The sequence below is a fragment of the Sphaeramia orbicularis genome, chromosome 7 (genome assembly GCF_902148855.1).
Source record: "Sphaeramia orbicularis chromosome 7, fSphaOr1.1, whole genome shotgun sequence".
Lineage (NCBI taxonomy): Eukaryota > Metazoa > Chordata > Actinopteri > Kurtiformes > Apogonidae > Sphaeramia > Sphaeramia orbicularis.
In genome coordinates, this window is record NC_043963.1 from 24,803,203 (window position 1) to 24,822,382 (window position 19,180).

Here is a 19,180-nt window from a genome sequence, read left to right on the forward strand (position 1 = left end):
TTATTTATTGTTAATCTAATGCTATTTTAATTAATATAATGTATTTGATTTATTATAATCTATGATTGTGATTTGTTTTGTACCCCTGAAAATATGACTACCTTAATGATGTTTCTTTACCTTCTCCTCACTCGTCACTATAAGCTGATGAACTGCCTTGTGCTTTTACATTTTACGCGTCTTTATAAAGATGAACTAGGTACTGACCGACTGGGTGAAACTAGTGGAGCAGCTCTTATTTTTAAGCTGAGATTCTGAGCCCCTTTCCAGTTGTGGTGGTATGCAGCGTCACCACTGAGCTGCAGACGGTTTATTTGGATTTATGAGTTCAGAGGTGGGATTTGTCAGTTCAGCTGTGACCAGGAAATGCTAATGAACGATGGGACTGACTCCTGTTATAGTTTGTTTTAGTAACTCATTTTCAATTCATTGGGCTGGAACTGAGTCTTAAAGGCTTTGTTTTTGTTATGAGGATTTATAACAAAGATTAAACATGTTTTAAATCTGATCAGGCACTTTGAAAGCATCACAGATTTCCACTTTTTAACCTGTTTTCTCTTTAACTGCATGTAAGTGTACCTTTTTTTCAGTGGGGGATAGGAAATTCTTTATGCTTGTTTATTTTTTGTTTTGTTTTATTTTTTTATAAAAAAAAAAATGAAAAACTTGCTGCTAGTTGTTCATTCTTCATTTCTTTTAAGGTTGTATTGTCTTTATAGATATTGGCTTTGACAAATACCGAGACCCAGAGAGCTCACATCCCTTTTATTATCAACATTTTTAAGATCAAATTTGCAATTATTAAAATAAACAAAACTTTTGTGAACCATAAAGTGTTCTTTCTGTTATGATTATGCATGTGTTTAAATTTGAGGAGGTCCATCAATTTTTAAGGTAATTTCTGTTACAGTTCATACAGGTATTTTTTCCTTCAAGGCTTATTTTTAAGGTAGTGGTGGTTGTAAATGAAACTGAAAGTTAGAAACGACACAGATGTCGTAATGGTTTATGGGCAGGGCATGCAAATTCTACACCCAATAAAAGGTCTGCCAGCACCTCCAGAGTCAGGTGTGCAAATCTCAACAAAGTGCTTTTATGTGTTTCAACAAGTTTTACCTGTCAGTCCTGTCTGCCTGAGGAAATGAGGTGATGTTAAAGCTTTTTTCACTGTGTGTTAGAACAGCACAGATGAGCAAAAAATACACGGTCTCTTAATGGCTGAACACACATCACAAGATGGTAGGAATGAACTTAATGGTTCTCCACTGGACGCTTTGAAACCAGATGATTCTACTTGTACAGAAGACACTGAAGATCAAAACCTGTGGACGAGGTGAGAACGTTGAATATTTACACCCTTGTTTTTAGTAGAGGGAGTTTTCAAGTCTTAAAACGACAAGCAACAGCACAATGAAATGCCTTATGTATTCACTTTAACAGTTTATGGTAGAATGTAAATAGGGTTCACACTTGGAAGAAGAGACATTTAAGAGAACATTTATGTTTATACCGGAAACTACATTATTTCTTCTACACACCAGATCTAACTCATCATATAGAGCATTTCTTCACAGAATACGACGACCTGTGGTCAATGTCAGAAATACTATACAGTTTACATTATACCAGTCTGTCAGGCTGATGGTGGTGCTTTGTGCTACCCCTGATACAAAAATGATAACACCTTAGCCTTATCTGAGATCTTGCAACCATCAATATTCATCTAGATCACATTCCAGTGTTCACTGAGGTCAAGGTCTAGACCAGGGGTACTCATTTACGTGTGCATTTCGACTTACAGATCACAGTGCATCTGCAAATGCACAAAACATTTAGTAACAGACATGATATTGTTAAAATGGCACTTCAGACATTTCAGGTTGTTCAAATTTGTTCAGGTTATTCATAATTTTTTAAAAGTATAATTTGTAAATGTAAGCATTTTCATAATGTAATTTTACTCTTTTTTTCTCCACCTTAAACCAAGGAGAAAAGTTGGAGTGGTCTTTATTTATAGGTATAATATGCTATTATACTGTTATAAAGTTGAGATAAAATACTTTTTGTTTTCATTTTTTATGAAGAATGTAAGAATGTGATTTATTCTTGATAGATAAAGTGTAACTAATTCTGCATGTAATGACTACATCTAGTCAAAGATGATTGTGATCTGTATAAATAGGAATAAAACCAGGTGTAATGTGTCTGAAAACAAAATTATTCCAACTCTATGGACAACAATGTATTTTTATTTGTCCGACCCACTTGAGATTACACTGGGCTGATGTGGCAATTTGTCCCAAGGGCCAGATTGAAACCTTTGTCGTACCAGTTTTAGCCCCCGGGACAATATGTTTAACACCCCTGGTCTAGACATTTAACTGATAAAGACCCAGTGTTACTTTTGTGTCAGTTCCCAAATGAAATTTTCTCCATATCTAACCTTTCTAAACTGGTTTATCACCATTTATTATAATATTATCCTCTGCATTTTGCGTTTTATCAGTGTAAATCAGGTATTTTCCTGTATTTCATTTACTGATCATGAAGATGTTCATAAAAGCTCAGATTAAAGTTGAGGGTTATTGTATCAAAAACAGAGAAAACTGCAGAAAAAATTACGTTTTCAGTCAAATTTGTCATTAACTGACCATAAACCAACCATTTTCATCCACTGTCATTGATCAAACTCCATGCGTTTTACTGGTGAATCAATGTTGTAGAAGTTGACGATGTTTCCACGTTCACTACAGAGCCTCTGAACGTCCACATGGGTCATATCTGATGACCATGAAAAGATGTCAAACAGCGTTTTACGCCAGTTATTTACATGGATTGATAGGATTAGTGGATCAACAGATATTAAACAGTTTATATCAGTAGATGTTTTTTGGTTGGTGATGGATGATTATGTCTTTATGGGTGTAAGTGGAGTGGTGTTTTAAAATTATCCAAAGTCTTATTTCTTTCTCGTTGCCTTTAATAGAAGTATTTCCTCTCCTCTCTAGAGTTGTTGACCACACTGACTTATCTACTAGTTTACATGTGTGTTTACCTTCTTTGTTTGTCTTGCAAATTTTAGATTATTAATCATGTCATTATGCAAAGTGACCTCATGCTTCATGCTAACAGACCTCTGGCTCGGAAATGGATCCCAATGCTGTTTGTGGGCTCCTGCCTGCTCTACTGTGCCAGGATGGCCATGCCAATCTGTGCCGTCACAATGGCAGCAGCTTTCCACTGGACCAAGATCGACTCGGGGCTGGTCCTGGGTGGGTTCTTCTGGGGATACTGTCTCACACAGATCCTGGGGGGACATGCTAGTGACAAGTAAGCATCACTGTGCATGTCTGACCTTTTCTAACAATGATGTAAGAGCTAAGTTTGGTATAAAGTTTCAGCATTAAGTTCCGTACATATGTGTTGTTTTATTAGGATGGGTGGGGAGCGTGTGCTGTTAATGTCTGCTGTTTTATGGGCGCTGATCACAGCTGCTACTCCTCTACTGGCTCACCTGGGATCACACACAGTCTTCTTCATGTCTACGGCCAGATTTCTCATGGGACTGTTTCAGGGTGAGTACTGTACAAGTAACAGTGTCAAACTGAGCACTGGAAAAGAAAACACCGGTGCTTCAGTGGTTGAAGATGTGATTTTACAGCAATTCCATCAAATGCAGCTGCTCATAGTAACTGATCTCTCAAAGAATAGAGCTATATGAAATCATAGGTGCTGGTTTCTGTCCTAAAGTTGTGCTTAAAGGCAATATTTCTTTCTTTTTTTTTTTTTTGTATATGCATCACGCAAAAACCAATGTTTGATCCCAGGGCTGCTGCTTTCATGGGTTCTCTCCGGGTACTGTCCCACTATCCAAAGCCATGCACCCTGATAGGTTAATGGGTCACTCTAAATCAGTGTTTCCCAACCTTTTTGAGCCACGGCACATATTTCACATTAGAAAAATCACAAGGCACACCACCAAACAAAAATGTCACAAAACATATATTTACTGTAATACAATGCAAATCAAGTCTCAATTTACTTACTGTGTAGTTGAACACAAAGCTGATATTCTTGCATTAATTGAAGAAAGACACACATGAATCTTATTCAACAGCTCTGGGTCTCTCTCTTTTTGCGGGGGTGGGGGGCTCATTGGGGGTGCACAGGCAACATTGTCACGGGGCGTTTGGAACAAGAAACCTGAAAGGGTGTGTCAGCGACCCCTTGGACAAACCCTTGGATTGAGGTCCGTTGTATAATAGTATGGGAGGTACATCCCCCTACCCCAACCCGATACCCAGGGTTCATGGGTAGTTCACTGATCTGCACATCACTAGTGAGGGGGGTTTTGTCAACAGAACACACCGCATCGGGGCTGATTCACTTTCACTTTTATTTTGCAAAGGGAAACAGGAGACTGTTGTTGTAGAGTGGATCATGCACTTATATGTATCTATATCACCCTGCTCGCTTACAGTACCAACCAGGTGAAATTGGATAATTTTCCACGGCACGCCTGATGATTTCTCATGGCACACTAATGTGCCACGGCACAGTGGTTGGGAAACACTGCTCTAAATCACCCGTAGGTGTAAATGTGAGAGTGAATGGTTGTTCATCAGCCCTGCAATGAATGGGTGACCTATCCAGAGTGTACCACGCCTTTGTACACTGAATAAATGAATGAATAGTCACTCACTCAGCACTCACACATCAACAGTATTAGTGACATCACTATGTTTATGTTTCAGTGCTTACACAACAGTAAATCGAGAAATTTACACGCTCCAAAAAAAAATCTAATACAGTGTTTATCCCAGAGGTAAAGGTTTGGAATGGGTGAGGACTGAACTGTCTTGCTTTCTTCCGATGTGTATTGTAAATTCAATGTTTCCTTTGTCATCTTGTTGTGCATCTGTTGCTGTTTGAATCCAGAGATGTTTAAGTTGTTGAAAGTTGAGCCTGTGTGTGTTAAAAATGGGCCCTGGGCAATACTTAGTTCAGGTACAAATAACGTTAAAGCTCAGCTATGTTTATGCATATCTATGTAGTGGTGGTAATTTCAATATGCCCAGTAAGAATGACTAGAGGCAGGTTGATATGACTTTGGGTGAATAGATTTCTTACCCACTTGTGTAACTGGAAGAGTGGAAAAACAGTAACCTTGAGTTTCCTTTAGAGAGCAGTGTGGCTTATGCCGAAACCTCACGACTACTAAGAATGGTTAAAGTGAAATTAACTCTCCAAGCAAATAAAAAACAACAACAAATGTTTTGCAGGTGTTTTCTTCCCATCTTTGGCGAGCCTGTGTTCCCAGCGTGTGGTCGAAGGGGAAAGAGGGTTTTTGATGAGCACCATGCACAGTGGCACTCTCCTTGGGTATGTTGTACAAGCACACATCAGTCCACCTATCAATAGAATACATATCAGTGGTGAAACCTATTTTTATTTTGTTTCTCTTTCAGGACGTTGTTAGCAGGTGGGCTGGGGTCTCTGCTGCTGGATCGGTTCGGTTGGGAAAGTGTGTTTTACTGCATCGGTGCCATGACTGGAGTATGGGCGCTCCTCGTTTGGCAGTGTTTAATTAAAGGTACAGGAGGGAAATAGTTATCACAGACTGCACTAGGCTTAATGCTAAATGATATCATGGTGTTTCTCTGTAACTTATATGGCAGCTATGGATCTAGATTTTGTTTGTTCACTATGAGACACCAGTGGGGACATTTTTAGTTGGTTTCTCTCTTAGGAAAAAATGTGCATTCCGTATTTAATTTCTTGCATTCTGACTTTTTTCAGTTTGTTTTATTTATGTGAAGCAGGGGTTCCCATACATTTTCAGGTTGAGACCTAAAAATGCATTTGGTGTCTTCTGGGGACTCTAAAATACAGAAATATATCATGAATTAATGTAACATCTACTCCAGTGGCGGCTGCTCGTCTTTCAGAGAGGGGAAGCTCATTGTCGGCTTACATAAAAAAAAAAAAAAAAAAAAAGTCAAGTTATTACCTCCGCCAAGGAGGTTATGTTTTTGCCAGGGTTTGTTTGTTTGTCTGTTTGTTTGTTTGTTTGTTTGTTTGTTTGTTTGTCTGTCCGTTAGTGTGCAACATAACTCAAAAAGTTATGGACGGATTTTGATGAAATTTTCAGGGTTTGTTGGAAATGGGATAAGGAAGAAATGACTAAATTTTGGTGGTGATCGGGCGTGGGGGGGGCCCACGGGGGGGGGGGGGGGGGGGGGCACTGATCGTTAGTGTGCAACATAACTCAAAAAGTTATGGACAGATTTGGATGAAATTTTCAGGGTTTGTTGGAAATGGGATAAGGAAGAAATAATTAAATTTTGGTGGTGATCGGGGGTGGGGGGGCCCACGGGGGGGGGGCACTGATCAGCCTTGGCGGAGGTCTGCGCTCTCCGAGTGCTTCTAGTTTGAACATAAATTCGGCCTTCTGTTCCTTTTTAAGAAAATGGTCGTATCGTACCAAGTAAACAAGAAAACGTTGAAATTATGTTAAATTGAAACAAGGAAGTGCAATGAGTGTGTTTTATTTACAGTGCAAGAAATTAACGAGTAATTTCGTAGTGGTTTCTCTCTTGATTTCACAGCAGAATGCACGACGGTATTAAACTGAACTGTGTCAGTGAAGGAGTAGATCTCAAACTAGCTGTCAATCAAACGGGATTCAGCCTTTCTACCGATCCTCCAATCAGCACGTGGGATCCTGGAATCCAGCCTGGCCGAACTCCGCCCACAGCTCCATTCACCCCCAGAGAAGCCCGGCGTCCAGGGGCGGGACAACATCGTGGCATTTATCCAATTACCGTCCAGTTTTGAGGCAATGAAAAAAACTGTTCCACTCAGTCCCATTGAAGTGCATGGACGCCGAGCGTCTACGGGCAAATGCACTGCGCATAGATCGAATGAGAAAACAGCGCAACGGGAATGTATGAGAAGTGAACAACACTACGTCCGTTGATTTGTGATAAAGCTGATTCTGAACGATCTCGTCTGTGAGATGAACGTGTTCTAACACATTTGTAGTCAATGAAATGTCAACACAACCGTACATATGTAACCATTTAATTTTCATAATTTTAGGGGAAGCTGGGCTTCCCTTGCAGTCTATGAGAAATTGCCACTGATCTACTCATATAAACTACCAGTAAACACTTGTCATGTTACTCTCCATGTTATTATTCATTCCACTGAAAATACCTGAAACTAAGTGGTTGACACAGCATATTAAAAAATTACATTTTTGGCACAAGAAAAATCCTTTGCTTCCTCCTTGTTCTGGGGAAGACAAGTGCTCATATTGTAAATAATATTCTACTTCCACTGAGTGTGATTGTGTTTTTCAGATGAACGTACCCCTAAGCGGATTGAGTCGAGTAATGACTCACTGTGGAAAATGCCGAGAACACAGTGGCTGACGCTTTTTAAGAAACCTCCAGTCTGGTACAGCTGATGTTATTTCATCCTCTAATATTTACCAGTATATGATATTTTTTAATTTATCCACCTTACTTTTGTGTGTTTCTCTTCATTCCTCCATCCATCTTCTCTTTAAAGGGCCATGGTCTTTGCCCACATGTGCATTTCCAGCACATGTTACACTTTGCTTTCATGGTTGCCGACATACTTTAAAGAAACATTTCCCAATGGCACAGTGAGTATTTTTCTCCATATTTTGTATAGTCGTAACTAATATACTGTGCAAACAATCTAGGCTTGTGAATGATATGGTTTACAACACACATATTTTCTCCAACTTCTTTGCTCTTGCAGGGATGGATCTATAATGTTGTTCCGTGGCTAACTGCAATTCCATCAGCTCTATGTGGAGGTTATGTGTCAGATTTCCTAATTAGCCAAGGTATTAAACAAATGTCACTATTTATAGTAAAACAAATGATATGAAGGCATTTTTCAGAATGTAATGCTGTTTTTCTTCATCAGGATACAGTGTAGGATATGTAAGAAAGTTTATGCAGGTGAGTACAGAAGAACTGCTCTGGGAGGTGCATTCATTCTGCATGTAGGTCACATAGAAAACAATGAATAGTATGTGAAGTGAGGTTTGTCTTGACTAGTTACACCAGTGTTTGCCCTGGAATTTTAACTGCCTCAAAGAAACAAGTAGTTACACGCCACAGAAACCTCTCCAGGCCACAAGAAATGCTGTGACTCACTGTTACTGCCTCAGAATGTGACTCTAATTTCATGCAAACCAAGAGCAGTGAAATGTTGGACTTCTAACAGTTTGTGAATGAGGGTCAATATGTGGTACTTCTGTGTTTTCTTGGAAGAACAGACGTCTGGTTTTATTACTTACAGGTGAGTATGTGACTAAAGAACACATTTTCCTTATTTCCTCATTCTGGAAACTATGTCATTTACCTCATTTATTTGCATAAAATGATGGTGGGTCAAGATAATGAAAATGCAGGGTAGTCAGTGCAAATGAAACAAGCTGGGGGTCCTTTTTTTTAACATTCTTTTTATTGAAGATTTTCTAAATTATGACAGTCCCATACAGTACATACAGGTTTTATGAAATATATAGCAAATCCAAGATACGTCCTCAGCAATGATCTCAAAAGTCCTTATTAGGTCTATTTCAGGCAGTTGCAGTCTTAGTTCCCAGATACCCCAGCATTTTGCTAAACTTTGCTGTAAAGATGTCCTTCTTATTGTTAGTATAAAATCTTAGGCTTTCCAGAAAAATATAGTCTGATATCAAAGACCTCCACAGATGTATTGAAGGAAGTTCTTCTCCCACCCATTTGGTCATAACAGCCTTTCGGCCCAGCATAAACAAAAAATGAACAGTGTTTTTATGTGTTCTCAATGATTCAGGGATACATCTCAATAGACACAATCATGGATTAGGGTGTAATTGGTACTTAATTACCACACTAACCTCAGCACATATGATTTGCCAAAACTGTTGAGTCTTTTTGCATTCCCAGAGGCAGTGAAGTCTTGTCCCTAAAATAATCTTACATTTTAGGCAGTTTGGAGAGGTCCCTGCTGTATATTTACTGTACGTATATGGAGATATATAGACATTTTGTAAGATATTATGTTGCATTTCTCTGAATCTGTTTCATATGGATATTTTCGAGGGTAAAAGTAAGATTTCCTTCCATACGTCAGTATCTGTTGTTGTTTTCAGCGGAGTTTCCCATGATTTCCATAGGAATGAGAACTTATCAGTATTCAAGTTCTGCAACTTTGAATAAAATGTGGAGACAAAGTGACTTTAAGACTTTCTAAAAGGGTCTTTTCTAATAAGTTAAAGTCATCTTGGAGATTAAGAGTATCCATTTTGATTTGTACAAAGTGTCTGACCTGAAGGTATTTATAAAATTATTTTGTTTGTAATTTGTATTTAGCCTGTAAAGACTCGAATGTTTCAAAATTCCCCTTTCCCAAAGATTATAAATACTGTAAAATGGGAGTTCTTTTTAAATAACACAAGGCTAATGTTTTAACCTCAGATGTCAGAAATAAAATCTGGTGGACTAATCCTGATTATTGTATGTGCTTTATGTCACTTCTTTGAGCATTTCAGCTTATCGTCTTCATCATTTTCTTTCCAAAGGGTTCAGGTTCAGGTATAAATTTGAACAGTATCATGTCTTTAGGAGCTGAATGTGGTGTTTCTACATTTTCCAGACCATCTCTTTAATTACATGTCTCTCAACTGAGTGTCTCTCCCTCCCCTTTCCCTCTCAGAGTGTTGCCATGGGTGTGTCGAGCCTTTTCATTATGCTCCTGTCTAGTACTGCCAGCTTTCACTCTGCAGTGATTTTCATCTCTGTCGCTGTTGGGGCGACTACCTTTTCCAGTGGGTAAGTGTACATTAGTAGTCTGCGTCTGAGTGTTTAATCAGCTGACACAAACTATCATTATTTTACGTATTTGCAAGGTTCCTCTGGAGCTTGGAGCACGACTTGGTTTCAAGTTCTGTAAACAAAGCTGGTTCCATTTTCGGATCTCAGAACTGGTTTTGAGAACAGAACCAACTTCACTTTGCCGAATAATAAGTGGTATTATGTAAGGTGAAATAGACACATTACGGTGGTATTTCATAGTTGCTCCATTGTGATGAATGAGGCGATGTCTGTCCATCACCACTAATATTGCTTCCTGTCTGGACCAGGTCTGGACACGCCTCTCATCTAACCACGCCCCCACGTCAAAAAGAGGCCATAATGTTTTGTAACCGTAGAAAAGTGATGTAACCACGCAGAAAAGTTTTGGAAATGCAAAAAACGGGTTTGTAGGAGCAAAATAAGTTTTGTAGGTGCATGTTTAAAAAGAAATATATATTTTTGGTTTACAAAACTACACTTGTGCGTACAATACTTCACGTACATGTAAAATGTTGTCGGGCCTCATCTTGATGCCATAGAAATCTAGCAGCCTTTAATAAATACTCCTACACAAATTGTTTCATTCATTAGTATTTATTACATTTAATTGTGACATTTTTTTTTACAGTTTTCAGCAGTGCTTTCACATACAAGTGAGATGTTGTTTGCTCTTCTTTTGGTACTGAGGTGTCAGTTTTCAGAAATGTCCCTCATCTTTGAACAATGATCACATTTTATCCATCCTATTGTGAGTCTCTCAGCAAATTGTCCAATAAATAGTTGCCAACATCCTCAACTAAACTTTTTTTTCCAGGATGAATGAAATAATTACTTCCACCTTAGTTCATTAGCATCTTCGCTCACCAATATTTTCTAGCAGAAATAATACAGAACTGACATAGCTCTGTGTGTGTAATACTTCTTACCACTTGTGTGATTGGGCAGGTGGGTTTTTGGTTTTATTAATGCAACAAGTGGTAAAGCCTTATTGTTGACTCCTGGTTTGTTAATGAAAGCACAAGAACATAAATACCTGATTTTACCTAAATCAGGATTTGCCTACAGTCAGGTCCAGAAGCATTTGGACAGTGATGCAAATGTTGTAATTTTACCTTTGTTTACCATCACAATAGACGCAAAATGAAACAATCAAGAAGTGATTCAAGTGTGAAATTTCAGCTTGAATTCAAAGGGTTTTAACAAGTGAAGGAGACTGTCATAACTTTTGGGTCTCTGAAAATGGAGCAACTGTTTAAAATGTTTGTAATTTCTGAATGGTTAATGCAATATTTTTGTTAAAACCCATTGAATTAAAGCTTGAAGTCCAAACTTAAATCACATCATCCACTGTGGTGGTGTTCAGAGTCAAAATGACCAAACTGGGGCACTTTTTAAATAAACAAAGTTGGAATAAATTATTTTTACCACTTCTCATGAAATGATTGTGACAACGTGATTTATTTTCGCTAAAGTCTAACTGGGACTCAATATATAATCATTGGATCTGGTCAAAGGTGATTACTGATATGTCTAAATAGGAATAAAAAGAGGAATGTGTCTGGAAATCAAATTATTCCAATGTTATGGGCAATAGTGAACTGGACCTGACTGTGAATTAGATATACTGATACCAAATCTACAATGAGAACGTCAGGGTTTTATGTTATGGCCAATAGTTTTTCATCATGTTATTATTCTTTCTAAGTAATTTGCAGATAGTTTTCAACACCTACCTACCAGCAGGGAACTGTCACAACCCACAAGAGCAAGTGTTGGAAACTTTTTTTTTTTTTTTTTACAGTTTTGAGCCAAGTTGTTGAGCTCTACTACTGAGGTTTACTCTTCATTGGGTTTGATGGTCATATACAAGTCATTTTAAGCAGTTTAGCGCATATTCTTATCAGATAGTGAACACACAAGTTTGGAAAATTAGTGTTTGTGTGTTGTTGTTTTTTTTTTACATAAAGCTTAAAGGTTACCTCACTTTATTATCATGATCATATTGTTCACTTCTTCACATTATCATGTTCACATAACTCAAAATCCTGCTGGAGGAATTCAGATTTCAGATTTGGAATTGGCCTGATTTACAGGGTGGGGAAGCAAAATTTACAATGAACATTTAGTTGTTTTTTCTTAGCAGGCACTACGTCAATTGTTTTGAAACCAAACATTTACTGATGTCATAATCATACCTAACACTATTATCCATACCTTTTCAGAAACTTTTGCCCATATGAGTAATCAGGAAAGCAAACGTCAAAGAGTGTGTGATTTGCTGAATGCACTCGTCACACCAAAGGAGATTTCAAAAATAGTTGGAGTGTCCATAAAGACTGTTTATAATGTAAGGAAGAGAATGACTATGAGCAAAACTATTACGAGAAAGTCTGGAAGATACTATTAAAGAAGAATGGGAGAAGTTGTCACCCGAATATTTGAGGAACATTTGCGCAAGTTTCAGGAAGCGTGTGAAGGCAGTTATTGAGAAAGAAGGAGGACACATAGAATAAAAACCTTTTCTATTATGTAAATTTTCTTGTGGCAAATAAATTCTCATGACTTTCAATAAACTAATTAGTCATACACTGTCTTTCTACGGAAGCGTATTGCATTCACAAAAAAAAAAATAATTTCGGCTCTGTTTTTCTGAATTAATGAGATAATTATCTCATAATTACGAGAAAAAATAAGTTAAAAAAAATCGGCGCTGTTTTTCTGAGTTTATGAGATACTGTTTCCTGAAAAAAAAAAAAAAAGCTCTGTTTTTATGAGTTTACGAGATACTGTTTTCCGAAAAAAAAAAAAAAAAAAAAAAAAAAAAGCTCTGTTTTTATGAGTTTACGAGATACTGTTTTCCGAAAAAAAAAAAAGCTCTGTTTTTATGAGTTTACGAGATACTGTTTTCCGGGAAAAAAAGAAAAGAAAAAAAAAAGCTCTGTTTTTATGAGTTTACGAGATACTGTTTTCTGAAAAAAAAATAAAATGTGTCTGTTTCTGTGTCAGTGGGACAGTGGTCCCTGGTCCAGGCAGGAGCTCCTTCTATCTGTGCTGCTGAAAGCCTCTCGGGGGAGCGTGAAGTTATTTCCGTTCTCGTAACCGGTTCCGATTACGGATCATGGAACTAGTTTCGTTCACAGAAATCAGAACCAAGCCCCGCTTCGTGCACGGATCAAGCCCTTCAAGCACACCGGCGCTCGGAGCCTGTAACCCGGCTTCCTGACAGGGCACGACCGCGGTGATGGGAGTTGGCATTAATGAAGTCAAATAAAATGACATTCACCAGCATTAAAGAAAATATACACAGCAGAAGAGTGCAAATGTGGATTCATTTATTTGTCAGACCTGATGGAAAGCATTAGTCAGAACTAGATCCATGGAGGAGCGGCTTGGTGTACCGGTTCGTCCCCCCTCCAATAACTTTCCATCAGGTCCAGGTGGACAGCTATCCGCTCCCCGGTGTGTAAGCCGGACTGGAGCGGGTGGACGGAGCAGCTCAACTCGACAGAACAGCGGCGCTCGGAGCCTGTAGCCCGGCTTCCTGACAGGACAGGACGCGGTGATGGGAGTTGGCATTAATGACTACCACTACTACTAGGACTCCTGCCATGGGGCGGGTGTCCTGTCCCGGTGCATTGGGCCGACCAGGTGAACCAGTGTTTTCCATGGCTGGTGGTCCTGTGCCAGCTGCTCTGCGTCCTCCATGGTAACTCCATGTTGTTGGAGGTCGCCTGCAATGACGTCGAGCCATCGGGTGCGGGACTTGCCTTGTGGTCGTTTCCAGTCTGCGGCCTTTGGGTCAAACTGAAGGATGGCTCTTGTTGGATGGTCAGGAGGGAGGCGGAGGACATGACCGAACCAGCGGGGGCGACGTTGCGCGGCCAGGCTGGATGCTTTGGGCTGGCGTGTGCGGGCTCCAAGCACCTGATTGGAAACCCGCCGGGTCCACCTGATGTTTTCGATGGTTCTGAGAGCCCTGCTATCAAAGCCATCTTTTCTGGCAGCCAGAGTCTGGTTTAAGGGCCATGTTTCCGAGCCATAGAGCAGGATGGAGAGGACGGCAGAGTTGTAGATCCGGTGTGGGATAAAATACGGACCTTGTAAAATTTGGACCTATTTGGAATTTGCGCACGCGCGAGCGCAGCCTTACCGGATGTCAGGTTCCCTAACCCTAACCCTATCCCTAACCCTAACCCTATCCCTAACCCTATCCCTATCCCTAACCCTAACCCAACCCAAAAGCGTACAATTCTACTCGCAAGGTACTTATTTCATAAGCCTCGCTGAACCTGACATCCGGTAAGGCTGCGCTCGCGCGTGCGCAAATTCCAAATAGGTCCAAATTTTACAAGGTCCGTATTTTATGCCACACCGGAGCTTCGTCCTGCGTGAGATGGTCTGGTTCCGCCACAGTAGTTTCCAGAGAGACATCAGAGCTGATGCTGCCAGGGCTCTTCTGCGGGTAATCTCTGGTTTTAGGTCCCCGTTGTCTGTCATCACCCCAGATACACAAAGCTCTTGACAGGTTCTACAATGTCATTACTAAGCTGCAAGGGAGGTGGATCTGGCCCATCACCGACATGCGTGAGGTTGGTTTTTGTCCAGTTCACTTGGAGGCCAAGCTTCTGTGCCTCTTCACTGTAACTGCCCAGAGCATCTGTCAGCTGACTGTAGGATGTGCTGAGCAGGATGGTGTCAGCAGCGTACTCCAGGTCCTGGCATTAATGAAGTCAAATAAAATGACATTCACCAGCATTAAAGAAAATATACACAGCAGAAGAGTGCAAATGTGTATTCATTTATTTGTCGGACCTAATGGAACGCATTAGTCAGAACTAGATCCGTGGAGGAGCTCTTGGTACCCCGGTTCACCCCCCACCCCCATAGCTTTCCACCTGGACCTGATGGAAAGCTGTCCGGGGGTGGGGGGTGAACCGGGACACCAAGACGCATATTTTCTTTAATCATGGTGAATGTCATTTTATTTGACTTCATTAATGCCAACTCCCATCACCGCGTCCTGTCCTGTCAGGAAGCCGGGCTACAGGCTCCGAGCGCCGGGGTTCTGTCGAGTTGAGCTGCTCCGTCCACCCGCTCCAATCCGGCTTACACACCGGGGAGCGGATAGCTGTCCACCTGGACCTGATGGAAAGTTATTGGAGGGGGGACGAACCGGTACACCAAGCCGCTCCTCCATGGATCTAGTTCTGACTAATGCTTTCCATCAGGTCTGACAAATAAATGAATCCACATTTGCACTCTTCTGCTGTGTATATTTTCTTTAATGCTGGTGAATGTCATTTTATTTGACTTCATTAATGCCAACTCCCATCACCGCGGTCGTGCCCTGTCAGGAAGCCGGGTTACAGGCTCCGAGCGCCGGTGTGCTTGAAGGGCTTGATCCGTGCACGAAGCGGGGCTTGGTTCTGATTTCTGTGAACGAAACTAGTTCCATGATCCGTAATCGGAACCGGTTACGAGAACGGAAACAACTTCACGCTCCCCCGAGAGGCTTTCAGCAGCACAGATAGAAGGAGCTCCTGCCTGGACCAGGGACCACTGTCCCACTGACACAGAAACAGACACATTTTATTTTTTTTTTCAGAAAACAGTATCTCGTAAACTCATAAAAACAGAGCTTTTTTTTTTTTTTTTCGGAAAACAGTATCTCGTAAACTCATAAAAACAGAGCTTTTTTTTTTTTTTTTTTTTTTTTTTTTCGGAAAACAGTATCTCGTAAACTCATAAAAACAGAGCTTTTTTTTTTTCGGAAAACAGTATCTCGTAAACTCATAAAAACAGAGCTTTTTTTTCGGAAAACAGTATCTCGTAAACTCATAAAAACAGAGCTTTTTTTTTTTTTTTTTTTTTTTTTTTTTTTTTTTTTCGAAAACAGTATCTCGTAAACTCATAAAAACAGCTTTTTTTTTTTTTTCGGAAAACAGTATCTCGTAAACTCATAAAAACAGAGCTTTTTTTTTTTTTTTTTTTCAGGAAACAGTATCTCATAAACTCAGAAAAACAGAGCTTTTTTTTTTTTTTTTTTCAGGAAACAGTATCTCATAAACTCAGAAAAACAGCGCCGATTTTTTTTTTTTTTTAACTTATTTTTTCTCGTAATTATGAGATAATTATCTCATTAATTCAGAAAAACAGAGCCGAAATTATTTTTTTTTTGTGAATGCAATACGCTTCCGTATCTTTCAATCCCTGCCTCAAAATATTGTAAATTTTGCTTCCCCACCCTGTAGTTAAAATCTCCTCCAGTAGCAAATGACAGGGTTTTTTTTTTCATTCTTTTTTTTTTTGTCCGGTGAAGTAAAGATGATGAAAACACATCTTTGGTTTTTATATGCAGATTAGTAAATAAATGAAGTTGGCTCATTGTTCTGTAAAATGTGTTTCAGTGGTGTGTCTGTGAATGTTCAAGATCTGGCGCCGTCATGTGCTGGTGCCCTCTTCGGTGAGATTAAATTTCACCTAACTGTGTAAATTTATAAAACTCAGTCATGTTTAATCACTGTTTAATCCCAGTGACTTTTCTCCCACAGGTTTTATGAATATGATGGGTGCTCTCATGGGTATGTAGTTGAGATATTTATGTGTTTTGCTAATATTTTTAAAGAAGAAAAATCTGTTACTGCATCTAGAGTTTTAGAAAATGCAAATTCCCTGATGTGAAAAGTTTGTGTTTATGTGATGTGCGTTGCAGGGGTGGTGATGGTCTCTTTGTCGGGTTACCTAATTGAGGTGACGTTGACGTGGGCCATGGTCTTCTCCCTCATCACCTTAGTAAATACTACCGGTCTTTGCATCTACCTCCTATTTGGAGATGCTCATCGAGTTGACCTGGAGGTTTACAGCCCAGTCAGGGTGATTTGACCCACACCTTTTGTCACATGTGACAAAGACTTACACATTTTTACAAAGAAATGTTTACATTTATATATTTTTAAAATTTTTTTGTCATATTACAGTAGATATCTTACTTGATTCAAGACATGAAATCTGTTATTTTTCCTGATTGTGCACTTAATAATGCTATATATAATCAGTTTTTTGTGTGGGAAGAGAAATGGGAAAAACTCATGTACAAGAAAAGATAAGATAAGATAAGATAAGATAAGATAAGATAAGATAAGATATTCCTTTACTAGTCCCACAAGGGGAAATTCCAAATGTGTGATGTTTTGTGTCTTATTGTACAATTTGTTAATAAGAACTTCAGGTTCTCCCTATATATTTAAAACAGCTGTTTAAACATATTTATAAAAACATTACTGTAAATATTTATTGCAATGAACAGTTTATAGAAAGTGATTTAATGTGTGGTTTTGTTCAGTTTGACAGTTGTTACACTTGTGTCAGTGTTGTGGTTTTCATACAACAGTGTTAATAAGCTACACAAAAAAGTCTGTTTTTCTAAGTACTGTGGTTTTCACAGGTGCTGAAATGGTTTGTCAAAATCGTCTCATATATAATTAAATTGCATTTATTTACAGCCTCATTTCACTTGGGTTCATGTGAGATTTGAGTGAAACAACCGAGTTGTACACCATGGACCAAAAATAGTTTAAAAGCGAAAAAAAAAATTGTGTTTTACATGAGTGTGTTTGCAGCTGGAGGGAAGACTGATCATAGTCAGTCATGGTGTGTTAAACAGTTGGTTAGAGGAAATGTTAATACGTCTTCCTTTAGAAGAAGTAAATTCTAAAGGGGAAAAAACATAGGTCTGACACTGTCTGGGGATCATTTATTGGCTTTGTGAAATATGCTGCACGGACAAAAAAAAGTCCCACCTGGACTTAACTAAGCAAATAGTTCAGATCCTTCCACTGAACAGTTACTGCAGCAATTACAATGTTTCTGCTACAATTTGTTCCTTTACTCAAACTGATGCAGTGAGGAGCTTCTCATTTCTTCTAATATAAGATCTTGGTGAAGAATGAATGAAACTATGGTTACAAACAAATGTTGTGGTATTTATTGTGACATTGCACGAGTGAATGTGTCCAATTATGGAAGTTAAATATGGTCCAAAGAAGTATTATGTATGACTTATAATGTGTGGCTAATAGTAATAAAAGTAATTTATTAATTTGTTAGAGTGTTATATGTTTGACTCTTTTTTGTTTTTCCTATAACTGAGAGGCTGCTACTTCTCTTAAATTGTATTTGTATTCATGTATTTATTTGCCATGGACATAGCAGTACCTTTGAAACTCAAACATTTAATAGGAATAATAGATGCTAATTTACAGCACCTGTCCAAGGGAGGCTTTTTAATCAAAGAAGAAACAATAAATTTAAAAAAAAAAAGCCTTTAAGATAATATTACCAACATTTATTTTTCTTTGTTGTTTCAATATAAATTATAAACATCGACATTTTGCACACACATATACTGTCAGTCTATTTTAGATCTGACAATTTCCACAATCTGGTTTGTACTATTTGTAGCAAAAGTATGCATTGAACTGGGAAGAAGAGACTGAAACATGCAAATCTGTCTGTTTCAACATGTCTTAAAACTTCTGGTCTGAATAAATGTGTCCCTATTATTTTTATTTATTTTTGTTTTATTGGTTTATTTAATAGGGACCATGCATACTTATGAAATTGCTGTATAAAAAATTTATTAAAAAAAAAAACACCCATATACTAAATACACTCACTATAAATAAAAAAACACATAATGATGACACAGACGTCATCAAAACAAATAAACAAAAAACAAATACACATAGGATGGTCACAGGGGCAGTAGCCTGTTCATTCACTTCTATACTTACATCTAATATTAAAACTTCAATAAAGGTTTAATTAAAACAAATGAATTTGGTGGGTGATAAAACTAACCAGTCTGGTTAACTAGGTTCTGCTGACTGGAAGTATCCCATGATCCCTCGGGCGTACAGAGGCTCCTTTGCGGTGGAATGTGTCCCTCCACCTCCATCGATTCGCCGTGGGTCCGGTTTCAGCACCACGGTCAGCGCCTCACGTAGCCCGGAGCAGATCCACGACCCGGGACCAAAGCCGCGTTTAACGGGGCGTCGTTCAGCATCCGATGGAGAAGAAGAGGATGTACGTCATGACGTCACTGCCATAGCCTATGAGGACCGGGGGATGAACGCCAGACGCAAACCAGGTTGGGTAGGCTTCAGCTGTAAAGAAATGTTAATATCAGACACCGGAGGAGGTTTGGGCGATAATGAAGCATAAAGACCTGGACGAGTCGGTCCACGTCTGCGTCTGCGTGGACACCAGTGGGCCCCGGTGTCCGCCAGCTTCAATCC

General features: G+C 39.1%; 1 protein-coding gene across 1 annotated transcript; it reads left to right on the forward strand.

Annotated features, from left to right (window-relative positions):
* The first annotated feature begins 10 nt into the window (after nucleotides 1–10).
* LOC115423003 (solute carrier family 17 member 9-like) lies at nucleotides 11–17,998 on the forward strand. Its single transcript, XM_030139676.1, has 13 exons — nucleotides 11–1,333; nucleotides 3,133–3,330; nucleotides 3,436–3,575; nucleotides 5,283–5,382; nucleotides 5,469–5,593; nucleotides 7,365–7,461; nucleotides 7,576–7,672; nucleotides 7,792–7,879; nucleotides 7,963–7,997; nucleotides 9,745–9,860; nucleotides 16,292–16,347; nucleotides 16,436–16,465; nucleotides 16,597–17,998. Exons 1-13 carry the CDS (start codon nucleotides 1,215–1,217, stop codon nucleotides 16,764–16,766), a joined length of 1,371 nt encoding a protein of 456 aa, XP_029995536.1. The 5' UTR covers nucleotides 11–1,214; the 3' UTR covers nucleotides 16,767–17,998.
* The last annotated feature ends 1,182 nt before the right edge of the window (nucleotides 17,999–19,180 follow it).